General features: G+C 41.7%; 1 protein-coding gene across 3 annotated transcripts in view; it reads right to left on the minus strand.

Moving 5' to 3' along the window:
- SLC24A2 (solute carrier family 24 member 2) overlaps positions 1-14438 on the minus strand; it is a 245396-nt gene extending 230958 nt beyond the window's left edge. For all 3 annotated transcript variants that reach the window (XM_046663745.1, XM_046663746.1, XM_046663744.1), the window contains exons 1-2: positions 14259-14438; positions 11291-12374 (exon numbers count right to left, since the gene is read on the minus strand). In XM_046663745.1, the coding sequence (XP_046519701.1) occupies positions 11291-12220 (930 nt within the window). In that variant the 5' untranslated portion in view covers positions 12221-12374; positions 14259-14438. The remainder of the gene's footprint in view (positions 1-11290; positions 12375-14258) is intronic.
- Between the last annotated feature and the right edge of the window lie 817 nt (positions 14439-15255).

A 15255-nucleotide genomic window follows, 5' to 3' on the forward strand; every position in this document is an offset into this window, starting at 1 on the left:
TCCATCTCTCCAGGCTTGGTTCCTGCCAACGCAGGATTCTCAGAGCACCCTTTAAAGCTGTAAACATGGCATCGCTGTGGCCTGGTGCCCAGACCCTTTCCAGCCCACCAGTTTTTACCAGCACAAGAACTATGTCTGCATCGTTTGGTTTATAAATCTTATCCTTCACAAAAAGGAAACCAACCTAATTGAAATGCAGGTTCAGCCTTCTAGTCAAGGTTCTGCTTCTCTCTGATTTCATACCTCCCTGTTCCATCCACATTTCTTTTCCACCTGATGACAAGCTCATCGGGAACCAAGGATGAGGCGAGGCTCAGGGAACACATCATGCTTGGATCTGCACCTTCCTTACCCTGCAATCCATCTACGTCAGAGCCAGGCAGGGGTACAAAGCAAGGCCACCACCGGCCCAAAAGTCACCTTTATTGAATTAAGAAAACGCACCCCTTCCTCTGGGCAGCCACGGTCCCACACAAAAGCACAGTTTGTCCAGTAGAGTGATGAATGGATTTCTGCCCCTGTTCACCCCTTACTCCCACAGATGCCCTTGTGCAGTAAACTTGCACAGCTGTGCAGGGCAGCCCTGCTAAAAGGAAGAAGGAGAAAAAAAATTTCTTTACATGGCATTTTTTTAAAACTCAGGTCACTGGTGGGTCATGAAATTCTTTTAGAGGGTTGAAACTAGTATTTCTAATAGAAGAGAAAATATAAGAACTATAAAAGTGCCTCACTTAGATTTTTATACATGTATGTAAATATAGATATATGTATGTGTACATGCATGCATGTGTATATACCAGGTTGAGATGTACAATATATTTCTTAGTGGGGGTCATGGTAAAAAATATTCGAAAGTCATTGACTTAACAGAGGCTAATATGAAGTGTGAATGTAATTTGGAGGTTTGCTTTGTGTTTATTTCCAGCTGTCCAGTGGGAAGCACTGAGAGAACTAGCATGCGTTTAGAGTCAGACAGACCCAAGTTCAAATGCAGTTTAATACCACTAAATGTGGACCTTAGGCAATCACCTATGTTTTCTGATCCTCAGATTCCTGCTCTGCAGGTGGAGACGACATCTATTTCAGAGTGCTGACATGGTCAGGACCTGGTATTATCATGTCCAGTTTTCAGATCTCTCTCTTCTTTGACTTTCGAGAGACCGGTAGAGACCAGCAGTCCAGGGACACACGTGCGGCTGCCAAGGAGAGTTTTCACTGCAGAAGCCACAAAGGCTGAGGACGTCTGGAGTCCTGCAGTAAACTTTAAAGGACTTTCTCCCATGCACGGTGTTCTCCTATCTGTCTGGAAGAGCCACCTCCCTCAGCATGCTTAAACTAAAATTATGGCTTGGCCAACCCAGTCAAATCATTTGAGTGAAAATACTGCCTGTAAGCCAGCTGAGGAAAAGAGTGAGGTGATATGGGTATGCTTAGAGTCCAGTGTCCTGTTTTAGGTAAATGTATTAGATTATTACTTTGACGTGTTGGACTATTAGAGTATAGAAAGTATTAGAGCTTCTGAGGACAGAAATGACAAGCAATAAAAATAAAAGCAATCTTTCAGATCATCCAGGTCCAATCTCCCATTTACCAGATAAGGAAACAGAAGTCCTAGGAGGTACGTGATCCCCCAAGGTCACTTTGCCGGGAGCACATCCTAGTCCCTGGGAACCTCATTTCCCAACTCCTGAGTCACAAGGCCTCTTTCTGCAGAATAATTCATTCTTTAAAATAAAATCGTAAAAACCTCCTGGCTTTTCTCAGGTGTGGAGATGTGGGGAGGGGTGGGAGCTAAAGCTAGTGATTCTTAGCATATATGTGCAAGCGATCGTTAAGCCATCCCAGCAAACTGTAAAAATGACAAGAAGGACATATAGCAAACTGACAGTCTACAGATGAAAAACAATTCTCAGTGAACATATTTTTCAACACGCAACCTCCCAATTAATCAAAGAAATGCAAATTGAAACAATAAAATGCTGTTTCACCTATGAAACTGGAAAACATTAAAAATTATAATAGTCCAGATTACCAAGGATGTAGCAATATAACAGAAACTTTAAAAAGCTCATAAACTTTGATCCAGAATTTCTGCTTCTCCAAAATCAGAAATTCCTGTGTAAGCATATTGGTTATAGCAATTTTTTATAGTAGTGAAATATCGCAATAATATGAAAGTGACTTTCTATTTTATGATAATGCTAAACAGTGAATAACATTTTAGAAGAACATTTAATAACATGAGAAAATGCTCATAATAAGCCAAGATAGAAACAAAATTAAAATGGTGTATACCCATTATACGATTAAAGTTGTGCATATCAAGTATCTTTCCAATTTATTTAGATATACAGGTATATATGTGAATATGTGTTTGTGTGTCTATGTGAGAAAAGTCTGGAAGAATACATGCAAAAGTGTTCATAGTTATTTTTGGATGGTGCAATGGAGAGATTACAGGCTATTTTAAATTTTCCTTTTTTATTTTGCTGTGTTTTTATAATCTTGTACAATGAACATACTACTTTTAGTATCTGGTAAAAATATTATTTAAAAAACAAATCTAAAATTTAAAGTGGCCCCATATAACTGTTAGAATTGCATCTTAGATTTGATTTGACTCAAAATTTTTCATCGGTAGGATTTCTTGACGAGGAGCTTTATTACCATGGTCAGGCTGTATTAAACATTCTGAGAGTATACAATTAAAATTCCACATCAGTCCCTTGTCATATGCATTATCTTTTGACAAATCCCAAGTCTGAAACATATTTTCTGGCGATATAAAAGATTAACTATTCAGAGAAACCATTCTCAGTATATTACAAGCCCAAATGTTGGACATTATATTTTTAAATATATTTTAAAATTACCAAACTATGTTAGTGAGGAATTCAAGATCTTCTGGAACCCAGAACACCAACTACACACAAATCCAGAGAGCTCGGTATTGCTTTTCCTTTGAAGTATTTGTCACTCCCCAGTGGCCAGAGACTTGGTTTTTAGAAGCTACAAACATGAGGCCTGAAATGGAGGAGGTAGTTCAGAGACCTTCCTGCCTGGTAAGTTAGGAATCCTGAAGGGTTGACAGTCTCAGTGGGTGAACAAGGAAAAAACATCTGCCTAGCAAAAGGAAATAGTAGGATGTGCCTATTTTGGTATTGGTTTTGAGTGGTACAGAAAAAAAGAGAGAGAGAGGAAAAAAAAGAGTCTCCCTCAAGAATTTCTAACCACATGTTCACTCATATGGGCGTGGAGCCTGAATTCACACTACCTCAGTAGAAAAAAGTCAAATACTTAGGTTAGATAGGTCCCAAGTTGGCTGTGCTCCCAGACACTTGATGGAAGAGCAAATATAGTTCTTTCTGGAGAAATACACCTAAAACCCAGGCCTCAACAACTTCCCACAGTTAAAGTTCCAAGGAACATGAATCCAAAATGTCAAAAGAAATCATCCAACACATCGGGAAGCATGATCAAGAATCAAGAAAACAACAAAATTAGACCTGCAAGAACATGGGCACTAGAGATATCAATTATGAGATATAAATATAAACATATCTAACTGTTTAGAGAAATAAAAGATGGCATGAAATGATGAAAGAATAAGAAACAATGAAAATTAACCTGAAGGAAGTGAAAAAGAGCCACAAAACTTCTAGAAATAAATATAATTAAAATTAGAAACTTAGATGAGCTTTAGAGCTGATTAGACAAAATCAAAGAGAAAATCAGAAATGAGGAGGCAGACATAAAGAAATCACCAGAATGTGGAACACAGAAAAAATGAATAGTTAAAAGACATGGAGGATAGGGTGAGATGGTACAACATTGATCTAATCAGAATTCTAGAAGATTATAGGAAGAATGAAGTAGAGGCAAAATTGATGGAAGGTACCAATCCTCCAATTCAGGAAATCTAATGAATCACAAATAGGGGATAAATAAGTTAGAAAACCACACCTGACATAGCATAAGGAAAATGCTGAACACCAAAACAAGAGAAAAACCTTAAAAGTCATCAAAGAGAAAAGACAGATTTCTTACAAAGGAGCAACATTTACACCAACAGCAGTCTTTTCAACATCAAAAATGGAAGTCAGAGACAGTGGAATACCATCTTCAAAGTAGGAAATAATTTTTTACCCACCAAAACTATCTTTCAGGAACGGAAGTGAAATACATCTCTAAACAAATAAAAACCAGGAGCATTTACTATTAAAAGATTCTTGCTAAAGGAACTTACAAAGAATGTAAGTCAGTAGAGGAAAAAAAATCATAGAAAAAAAGGTCTGATAGGAGAAAAGGAATGAGGAGGGAAGAAACTGGTAAAGTGTGGATAAATCTAAAAACATTTATGGCATAATGACAATGTCTAATTTGTAGGGTTAAAAAAGTGAAGATTATACCTCAATAAAGCTGTTATAAAATATCAGGATAGAACGCAAATCGTGGACTTCAAATCACATACAATGAGGAAGAGGTGAGTGAGTCAAAACATTCTAAGGTCATTATGTTGTTTATCAGGAGTGTAAAGATATTAATTAACTTTATACCATGTAGAGTTAAGCATAAACATTAAAATTTTTAGTGTAAACACTAAAAGAATAGAAATAGGGTGTATAAATTCAAACTATTAATGAGAAAAACAGTTAGAAAAAATCAATTTAAAAAAGGCAACAAAAAATTATAAAAAGAAAGATCAGAACAAACAGAAAGTATAAAAGAACAAGATAAAAAAGAACCCAAATGTAACAGTAACCACAATCAATGTAAGCAAGCTTTCCACTTAAAAGACAATGATTGTCAAACTGAATTAAACAAAATTCTGCTGTTTTCTATTTACTAGAGACTTATTGTCACATAAGCCATGATAGTTGTTTTGTTTCTTTTTTGCATTGCAAGTACCTGACTTAAGCTTTGATTGCAGAGGCATCCACTTCAAAGATGGCTATCTTGAATAAACACATTGATAAAGAGCCAGGTCGCCTCTCTCCACTGAGGCTCCTTTGTTCTAGAGATCTTGGTTGATTTCAATAACTGGCCTCTTGGGCCACTTGTTTTTCTCTCTTCCCACTTTAAATTCTTGCTGTTGTGTTTTAAATTCACCAATAAAGAGTGAGCCTGCAAAACTCAAGCCTGCCATCCCCAACCCAATAAAAGCTGAACCCCAGGCCCATGCCCTCTCTCTCTCTGTACTGGTGACTTTGCTGTGTGGCGCCAGGTGTGCTGCATAATTCCCAGGTCCTGCAAGTAATAAAAGTTTATTTTTTTAAAGTTTCCTGACAATTATTGCTGAGGGGCATCTTACAATCATAAGAAGAACTACAAGGTCTGGTCCAGCCACAACACTGCTTATTGATAGGCTGGGATGGGCACAAAACATTTATCTGAAACAAAAGAAGATTGAATGTAGAAGATTGGCAAAACTAAACCAGTCAAAGCCAGCCCTTATGGCCTAGTGGTTAAAGTTCTGTGCTTTCTGCTTCCGCGGCCTGGGTTCGTCTCCCCGTCGTGGAACAATGCCACCCATCTACCAGTAGCCATGCTGTGGTGGTGGCTCACACAGAAGAACTAGAAGGACTTACAACTAGATATACAACCAGGCTGGGGGCTTGGGGAAAAGGAGAAAAAGAAAAAAGAGGAAAGACTGGCAACAGATGTTAGCTCAGGGCGAATTCTTCCCTTCAAAAAAAAAACTAAACAAGTCAAATCCACACTATAGATGTACCTGTCTCCTCAACGACCAGAAAGCAGCTTAACATAACAATCCCATTCCTTGTTGAAGTTAAAATACAATACAAATTATCTGGTTCTACCAAAAAAGGTGTGGGCGTGGGGTGCGGTGGGGAGGGGAAGGTGTAGGGGGTGGGGAGGAAAGGAGAGGGGAGGAAGGGAGGAAGGAAGGGATGTAGTGGTAACTCGTTGCTCTCGTTATTGCTAGAAGGACTCACAAAGGTTAGGTTCCCTCTTGCTGAAGAAACTAGAATAACCAGGGAAACAGCCCTGGGCACTCTGAACTCAGTGTGTTAAAATCCACTGGGCTTTTTGGGTCTCTAAAAATGCCTCCTTCACTCTCTGAATCCCATGTAGTAAACGAACAGTTTGCTTTTATAAAAAAGAAAAATAGCAGCATGCTGTATCCCTAGATAAACACACATACTTGAAATATCATGATTTATAAGAAATATATATTTGGTCATTCAGATAACCAAAAGATACTTCTCCTATGTATTTGTTCTTTGCCCACCGTTCCTGGCTCCAGAAAATCTTTCGAATTTCCTAAGTGATGAGAGTGATAAGGGTATCTTTTGTTATGTTAATGAAGTGACTTTTGGAAAGCACCTAACCATGGGGGCTGGTTGCCAATGGAGCCAACCAATGATTAGAGGGTTGGAAGTTTCCGTCCAATCCCCTGACCTCTGGGGAGGGGAGGGGGCTGGAGGTTCAATCAATCGCCAATGGCCAATGATTTACTCAATTCCGCCTCTGTAAGGAAGCCTCCATAAAATCCCAAAAGGATGGGTTCACGAGCTTCCTGGCTGGTGAACACATGGAGGTGCTGGGAGAGTGGCACGTCTGGAGAGGGGCATGGAGGCTCTGCATACTTTCCCCAGGCCTTGCCCTCTGCATATCTTCCATCTGGCTGCTCCTGAGTTATGTTCTTTTGTAACAAACCAGTGATCTAGTAAGCAAAATGTTTCTCTGAGTTCTGTGAGCCACTCTAGCAAATTAATCCAACCTGAGGAGAGGGTCATGGGAACCTCTGACTTACAGTCAGTCAGTCAGAAGGACAGGTAACCACCCGGGCTTTCAACTGGCATCTGAAGTGGGGTGGGGGGCAGTCTTGTAGGACTGAACCCTTACCCTGTGGAGTGTGATGATTTCTCTAGGTAGACAGTGTCAGAATTGAGTTGAATTGAGTGAACTCTTGGACATGCTGCTGGCGTCCGAGAATTGTTTGGTGTTGTGTGGGAAGCCCCCCCTCATACACACATTGGAATTGGATCCATGAACCCCAAAGACTATTACATTCATAGGCATCTAGGCAGTTAAGAATTTTAATGGCTAAATTTTATTTCTTTTGAGAAGGACAGAGAGTTACCAAGTCTATCACCAATATTACCCTTTGACTTATTATAAGGACAATCTTACCTTATCTTCCTTCAAGTTTGTACACTAATTTTACTAATTTATTAACTAGGTTTGGAGAGGGAACAAAGGTTGAATTTGTCACATATTCTGTGCCTTAAGCAAGCTTGGGACTATTTGTTTGTATTTATATAATTAGTTATGGTTTAGCACCTTACCAGAAATACTTTACAAGGAATATTTATAACACGGTTTCAATTCCGATTTTCCCATGAACATGAATAACAATTTGAATTGCAAACACTCTGTTTACAAACAACTTTTTAAGAGCACACAAACTGAATAGCAAGGCACACTTAAATTACTAAGTAGCCTGCTCTTCAACTATCCAGCTTTAAGCATCTTTATTTAGACCATTCCCTTCATTAGAACTGGGCTGACTTGCTGTCAGATTACAGTGCCAAGTCTAAGAAGAAGTTAAATACCATGGACAGCTGCTTTCTAGGCCAATGACAGCCTAGCATCATCACAGATCAAAGCACCTCAGCAGCCAGGCCAGGCACACAGCAAAACACACCAGATGCCCTGAAACTCCACTGCTTCCCATCCTGCAGAATTCAAATTTATTCCTAACCAGCTATGGAGAGGTTTTTAGAAGACAGTCTCAATTATTTATAAATAAAAATATCTTTAAAACAAAAATCTCTGCTTAGCATGGATATTTCTAAACTCCAGCTAATGGCCTACTTATTTCAAGCAAAATTCCATACAATAAAAATTTCAAGACAACAAAAGCATTTGGAGGTTTCCTTGCAGTTTATGATAATATCTGGCCTGCACACATTCACTGTATGTGGACAAGGGCTTATAAATATTATAATATGACAAATGTTATATGCCCCTAAGAAAGACAATAGCCTGCCTAACTCAGTGATTCACTGGTGTGAATTCCAATTTTCAAGGAACACTTTGAAATTCTCAAATTCGAAATAATTTATTCTGCTTCACTTTTCATTTAAGAATGAAAGATAAAAGGAAGGGCATGAACATTTATTGAGCAACCCACATTTGCCACGGACCATGTCAGCTGCTTAACATTCAGTTCTTCATTTAATAATTTTCCCAACATTATGAGGTAGGCATTATTATTTTCATTTTTGAAAGTAGGAAACTGAGACTCAGAGTTTTTGTGACTTCTCTGAGGTCACAGGCTTATTACACGCCTGGCTTAAAATCTTCTTTCCCTGAGTCAAAGCCCAGGGTCTCTTTACCATGTCATGACACTGCACACCTTTTTAAAAAGGATCATGTTATCACTAAAAGAAATAATAACAAAATAACAAGTAAAAAACAACACACATGGTAGAACAATTAAATGAAATAAGAAACTATTACGCTAACTACGAAAAAAATGCCAGTTCACATTTCTCCATGCTTCACAGTTGCCCCATGACATATATTATCAAATGAAACCAAATTAAGATTTTCAACTTGTCTATGAAGCAAGTTTGAAACTACTTCACTACCTAGAGCTTAGCAGATTTGATGATTTTTCAGCAAGAACCATTGATGATTTGTACAAGAATATCTAAAACACGTTTCTTCCACTTGCCCAAACTCCTCTACCCCATAATTGTGGAAATAAGACAATGAGCTGGCTTTGCATGAAAACATGCTTAGTATGTTTGCTTCCTAAATTCTTGGACAGCACATTCCTCTCTATGAAGACTCCACTGAGGGCTGCCTTTGGCTTAGGATCTCTTTTCTGAGTGTAATGATGGTGTTAGAAGCACCAACTTCCATAGGAAAGGTGGGGTACGCAGACAGAAATCAACTTTGCAGATCAGAGAACCAGATGGCCACACTCAAGGACTCAGCCCTCTGTGGGACACCTTACGTTCAGTCTGAGAGCAAAACCTCCATAAGATTCTGAAATCAGGCATAAGACAAAAACTAATTATGTAAAAAAAAAATTTTCCAGCAATAATTCAAAAGTGAAATTGGCAAGGTGAAATTTCCTGAAGGAAACCTCATATCATTGCATGTTGTTCCACCTAAAAATATATAGCTGTGTTATAGCACTTTTGAGGAAAATCAAATAAGACATAGCTATGTTAAAAAATTTTGTTCCCATGATAATTTATAGTTCAATCTAGTTACTGAATGCCAAAAGAAATAATAATGATTAAATAAAATAAACTAAAGCTATTTGGGGCTAAAAGGAAAATCATACAATGAATCCATTTTGGGGGAAAATCAGAAACAGGAGAAATAGTCATGAATATAATATGCTTTCTTTTTTAATTAGATAAATCCAGAATTTCCGAGTTGAAAAAATGCAGAATATTAAGCATAGTACGAAATTATGGATATGAATAACAACTGTTTAGGAATGTCAGCTTAAGTTGTTGACTTTTAAATTATCATAAAAATGACATGACAATCACCTAATATAGCAGGTAAAAATCCTGCTAGAGCTACTTTACTGAATGGCTCATAATTGATTAAATACTGTTTGTAAACCATCTTTAAAAAGTTATTCCCAAACGCACGAAACCAGCTTCCCCTCCCCCCAAATCAGAATACAAAATCCCCCTGCAATCTTAAAGACAACATTGGACGGCTCTGCACATTTCTTTTTCATAAATGTTGCCAACATAACCTTCAGCCAAGTCTAAGTTTGAAGTTTCACTGTGGTACAACAAGACAAAAAAGTCAAAAAGACTTTTTACCCTTGATGTGCCCAGGATCTTCATAAGACACCAAATCATTTGCCTGCGTCTAAAAAGTATGCCTTTATCGTGGTAATTGTTCAGTACTCTGATTGGAATAAACAGAGACCACTAACGCAAACCACCAAACCAGCAGCCAGGCTTGAGGAGATGGCTGGAGGGAGGACCTCTTGGCCACAAAACTGGAGCAGGGAGAGGGGCTCCAATGATGACCCCGTCTTATGCCCTCAAGGATATATACTCAGTGATCACATCTGAATGCTTGTTTGCCATGTATCCTGCTAACTGATCCTTTTTTACTATAGTTTCTACCAAGCAACCATATACTGAGTGAAATGTTAGGAAAAAAATACAGGACAAAACATTTCCCTTTTGCATGTTATACATAGAAATATTACTAGTGGTTTTTTTCTGCACTTTTCTTCCATTTCATGGCTGCTACAAATATGGTGGATGGTCATCAAACTTGAACATAAAGGAATTATGCTAAATTAATATAATGTTTTTTCCATTCTGGACAAAATATCTCACCCGCCGCTCAACATCTGTTTTTGGCATACATGAGAATTTTCCCAGATGTTAGTGAGAAAAGTCTGCATATGTGTTTTGGCTTTCTGTTTAAAATCACATTCAGAGATGACATGCCAATGTTAGGATATAAATCAGAACTGTATTACCAGACTTGCAAAATTTTATTATGTTGCTTATTCCTTTAAAAAGTTAATTGATATTTTTGCAGATCAATTTCTTCTAAGCTCTTTACCAATCTGCTCGCCATCGAAGTGGTGGGATGGCCACTGTTGTCATTAAAACTCCCTCAAATTCTACCTTAAAAATATTTTGGGTCCTGTTTATCATGGGATGCCAAACGGGCCATTGAGCTGTAGAGGCAGGTAGCAGGGCTTGCCAATGATGCTCTTTACTGAATCTTGCTCAGCTCCTAGTCAAGTGATCGGAGCATTATTGCGCGATCGAGAAGAATGGCTGTGACCCACTCTAGTGACCAGTCCTGCTGGGCTCTAAGCAAACAAACTTTCTTCCCTAAATATTTTTAAAGAGATGATTCTTGATCATTGTCACGCGACCATTTAAAAAAAAAGGCCCTGCAATTTGCTAGGCTCACACACACTTTCCCATGAAAATTAAATTGCTCACAAAATCGTGCCTACTTTTGGAAAAGGAGACAAATAACTGCTAAGTCTGCCCTGGGATGTTTATGTAAGCTATATTTACAAATGTTTTACTCTGAAGCAAGTAGCTTGAGAATTTAGGAGACATCCACAAGAATACCCCGAATTATTTTTCCCACTGGCATGTAAGTCTGGCTATCACAGAACTGCAGAAAGCAGTCTGCTATCCCCTACAGCCCACAACACTATCACATTAAAAAAGTGGCCGATCTCAAAAACATATAATTCAGAACTACGGTCAAGAAGAACATCAAATAAACAACCACCACCACCAACCTTTGCTTGGGCCTCTGGTGCTGTCACCTTGACGACTTTATTGCGATTGATCATTTGCTTCACCCATCTTTCTACTTGGACGTTGAATTTCATGAAAACCACATAGCCAAAATAAGCTGTTAAGAGAAGTAAGCTTTCCCACCACATGATAACGTTATCCAGGAAAAATATGATGAGCATGATCAAGTCAATGATGTAGAAGGACACGTCCCGAAAAAGTGGCCACCACGTCAGGTTTAAGATTTCTCTAGAAAAGAGAGCACACATGCCAATAACAAAGAGGATATTGAACACCGCTGAGCCCACGATTGTGCCTATGCCAACATTGCTGTGAGCAATAAATACCCCTATGAGAGATGTGAAAAGTTCTGGGGCCGAGCCCCCCGCCGCCATAAAGGTAGCCCCAGCCACATCATCAGAGATGCCCAGTTTTTCAGTGATGACCGTCAAAGAAGGAACGAAGAACTCATCGCAGACGATGGCTAAGGCTATGAACATGTAGATCATCCCAATTACATGGAGAATGATGGCGCCTCTTCTTCGCTGCTCAAGGGAAAAGATGTCTCGTGGGTAGTCTCCCTGGGCATGATCTGTATTATTCTCAGATGTGTCTTCTTGAGAAAGAGGTGGCTGTGAAGTATAATGCTCAATCTCGTCATTTAAATCTAAGAGAGTTCTTTGACGGTAACCGTGTGCTACCCTAGGGCCACGTGCACCACTGGCTTCTCCTGTGCTCTGTGTCTCTGTGTCAGAAAAGGCACTGATTGAAAACGGGACAGTGCTAACGGCCACCAGGCCCAGGACAAGGCCTAAGATTCGAATTAACTTTAGTTTTTTCCTGACATTATAATGTCTCCTGCAGCCAGATAGTGACTTATCTGAACACCATTTGTCAAGGAAAGCGATGGCTGTGTTTTGGGGCAGATCCATCCTGAGTCTTCTGGTAGATGTGGTGGTCTTCAAATTGTACACTCAACCAGACGGTTCTTTCATACTTTTCCTCGCTTTACAGTTAACGGTGCTGTGGGGCACTTCCAAAATCAGGGATTCTTAGGCTTCACAGAAAATATTTTCGATGTTTATGCTTAAATAAAAATAAAAACAAGCATAAGTAAATCATAAAATCATATGTCTTCTTTACAAATAAAATGACTCTGCAGATGATCAAGTCCTATCCTACAGCATTGTGACCTCGGGTAAGTTACTTTACTCCTTTGTGCCTCAGTTTCCCCATTTCAAAAATTAGGACAATTATAGCGCCTACCACCAAGGACTGCTTTGAGGATGGGTTAAAACACACGAAGCACTAAGAGCAGGATGTGGCACATCACAGGCACTTACGCTAACGTACGTGCAAATTCAAACATTTTAGTAAATCCAATGTTAGATGTAGACTATGGAGAGGTGTTAAGTATAAAATTTTATAGATGAAAATCTATTAGTTTATTCCACCTGAAATCATGTAACAAATACCCTCTCAGTGCTAAAAAGATACCATTTGTTTTAGAACTATCTATGTACTTGACAACCAACAATTATTCACTGTATTTTCTGTTAGTCCAATTATATAATTCCAGTGGCAGGCACACTTTTCTATTTAATCTATCACTTGGAAAGGACTGAGTGCTGAAGGACCTACTACTCTTTCCTGCACACATAAAGACCTCGGGATCTTATTTTTCACGAAAAGCCTCTCCCATATTAGATGCGAAAAAGTAGCCCTTTAAAAAAGGTAAGTTTAGAGAAGAATGTTCTGGTGACACGAACACCGTCTTCCCTAAACATTGTTTTCAGCTCAAGCTTATTTTTAAAAACAACCTTTACTCATGTTTAAAATAGATAACTTAGTAAATCAAACAACTCCTAACAAGCAGGCTATTTCAAGAGATCAAATGTGGATTTCATAAACAATATGCAAGTTGCAGCAATACCTCTGTCCACAAAATCTGCCAAAAATAGCCCCAGCGCTGACTCTTCTAGTAGGTTAGATATGCAAGCAGTTGTCATTCTCTTTCCCACAGAGGAGATGGGTGAAATATCCAGACACGACAGCTGATATTCTGAAGGTTCCTCTCATTGATTTTCTTTAAAAACACTGTTTAAGTTTTTTCCCCCCTATATCAACGATTTCATTTTCCAGGCGTTCGCTGAGATCATCTCAGGTGTAAAATAAGCTAATTAAACACACGCCACTTAAACACTGAGATTAGCTGGAGCTCAGGTTTGCAGAGCAGAGCAAGGGCACGAATCAAACCAACTGAGAGGCTGCTACTCCTAAGATAGACTCAACCCATCACAGAGATTCCTGGCCAGCTGCAGATGTCGACGCTTAGCAGGAGCGATTAAGCGAATCACGGCGCTCTGGGGATTGTCACAATGCTGGGTCGGGGCAACCGGCAGAGACGGACCCAACTCCCAGGGTGCGCTGTCGGCTCCAGCCTGCGCCAGGCTCGACCTGCAAACCCACCACTCCGCTCCCTGGAAGCTGCCTCTGCCGGCGAAGTGCACCCCCAGCCGCGCCCCAACTTCGCCTTGTGTGGTCCCAAACTTTCCCTGGTGGGTTAATAGAAAAATAAAACTAAAGGACAGACGCCCCACTAGCGAGCCGGGAGCTGGGATGCAGCTTGGGGAGGCGCTTGGCCCGCATCTCCCCGAATCTTTGCGGGTGAGTAGGGAAAGGGAGCGCCCCTCTGCGCATCTCCCCCGACGGCAGGCCCTGCTCCGCGCCCCCGACCCCGAGGCGGAAGCAAGGGCGACTGGGGTGAGAGAAGCGGGGGCTCGAATGCCGCGCCCCGGAGCAGAGAGAGTTGGCTAACTCCTGGCGGGGCCTGGGGCACCCACGGCCACCGCGGAGCCACCTGTGAGTCTGCGGCGCGGCAGCGGGATGCGCGCAACCGGGATCCGGGGACAACGACCACTGAGGCCACCGAGCCTGGCGGCTGGCGGGGGCTCGGACGGCCGCACTTACCGGGATCCGCCAGGAGGACGCGCACACGGCGGGGGCCCGAGCGCGGCCCGCCGCTCCGGTCCGCCGCCTCCGCCGGCCCGCCGCCTCCCCGCTCCGAGGCCGGGCTCCGGCTCGCGCTCGCCGCCGCTCTCGCCGGCCGGGGCTGGGCTCGGGAGGAGACTGAGCCGCCGCGAGCCCCGCGCGCCGCCTCCGGTGCGGCCCGGCCCCCCGCGGCCCCTCCCTCTCGGCTCGGCGGGGGGCGCGGCCGCAGCGCGCCCGGCTCTCGCGCCCTCTGCTCCACGCCTCCCGCGCGCAGAGGCAACGCCGGCAGCCGTCTCTTAGGAGATTTCTCCGCAGTGGGGACGGGGGTCAGGATTTGCGGGCGAGCAAGGACGCAGAGGAGAAATCGCACAGGTCGCTGACGCGCCTGATTCGCAGAGCCTGAAAGTGCTGCCAACTTTGGGGTTATCGATGCTGAGCACCTCCTCTCCAATTATCTGCAAAAAGTGACAGCAGTCACACATTTCTTTAGGAGGCAGTGTGATGCGTAATGGTGGAACAGGCGTTCGGTGAAAAGGCACGGAGGCCTGCAGTGCTGTGTGTTCAGGCCCCGGGGGTTCTGGAGTCTCGGGTTGGGATGGTTAGGACCCCGAAGGCTCTTTAGTCTCGCAGGCTGCCGTTTCATTTCATGGGTGATGAAACTGAGACCCAAGGCACACTATCATTTTGAGTTACGGGACAGGGTTCATGTTCTGGCCTCTAGACTCCTAGCCCAGTGCTCTTTTCCGCTCTGTCTGGAAAGCATGATCCCCTTGACCACAAGAAATTGAGTCAGGCTTTTAGGGATTCGGGGCAAGAATCTGGGCCAAAGAGTGGGAGAAGAGAGAAATCGGTTCCTGAGGGAAGCCCGATTCACCCAGCCCTGTGAGCACCACCAAAACTGCCGAGAGGTACCCACCAGCGAAACCTTTGGGGCCTTCAGGGTGTTTTCCGCTCTCCTTCCCTCCACCTTCCTCCT

The sequence above is a fragment of the Equus quagga genome, chromosome 6 (assembly GCF_021613505.1).
Source record: "Equus quagga isolate Etosha38 chromosome 6, UCLA_HA_Equagga_1.0, whole genome shotgun sequence".
Classification (NCBI taxonomy): Eukaryota; Metazoa; Chordata; class Mammalia; order Perissodactyla; family Equidae; genus Equus; species Equus quagga.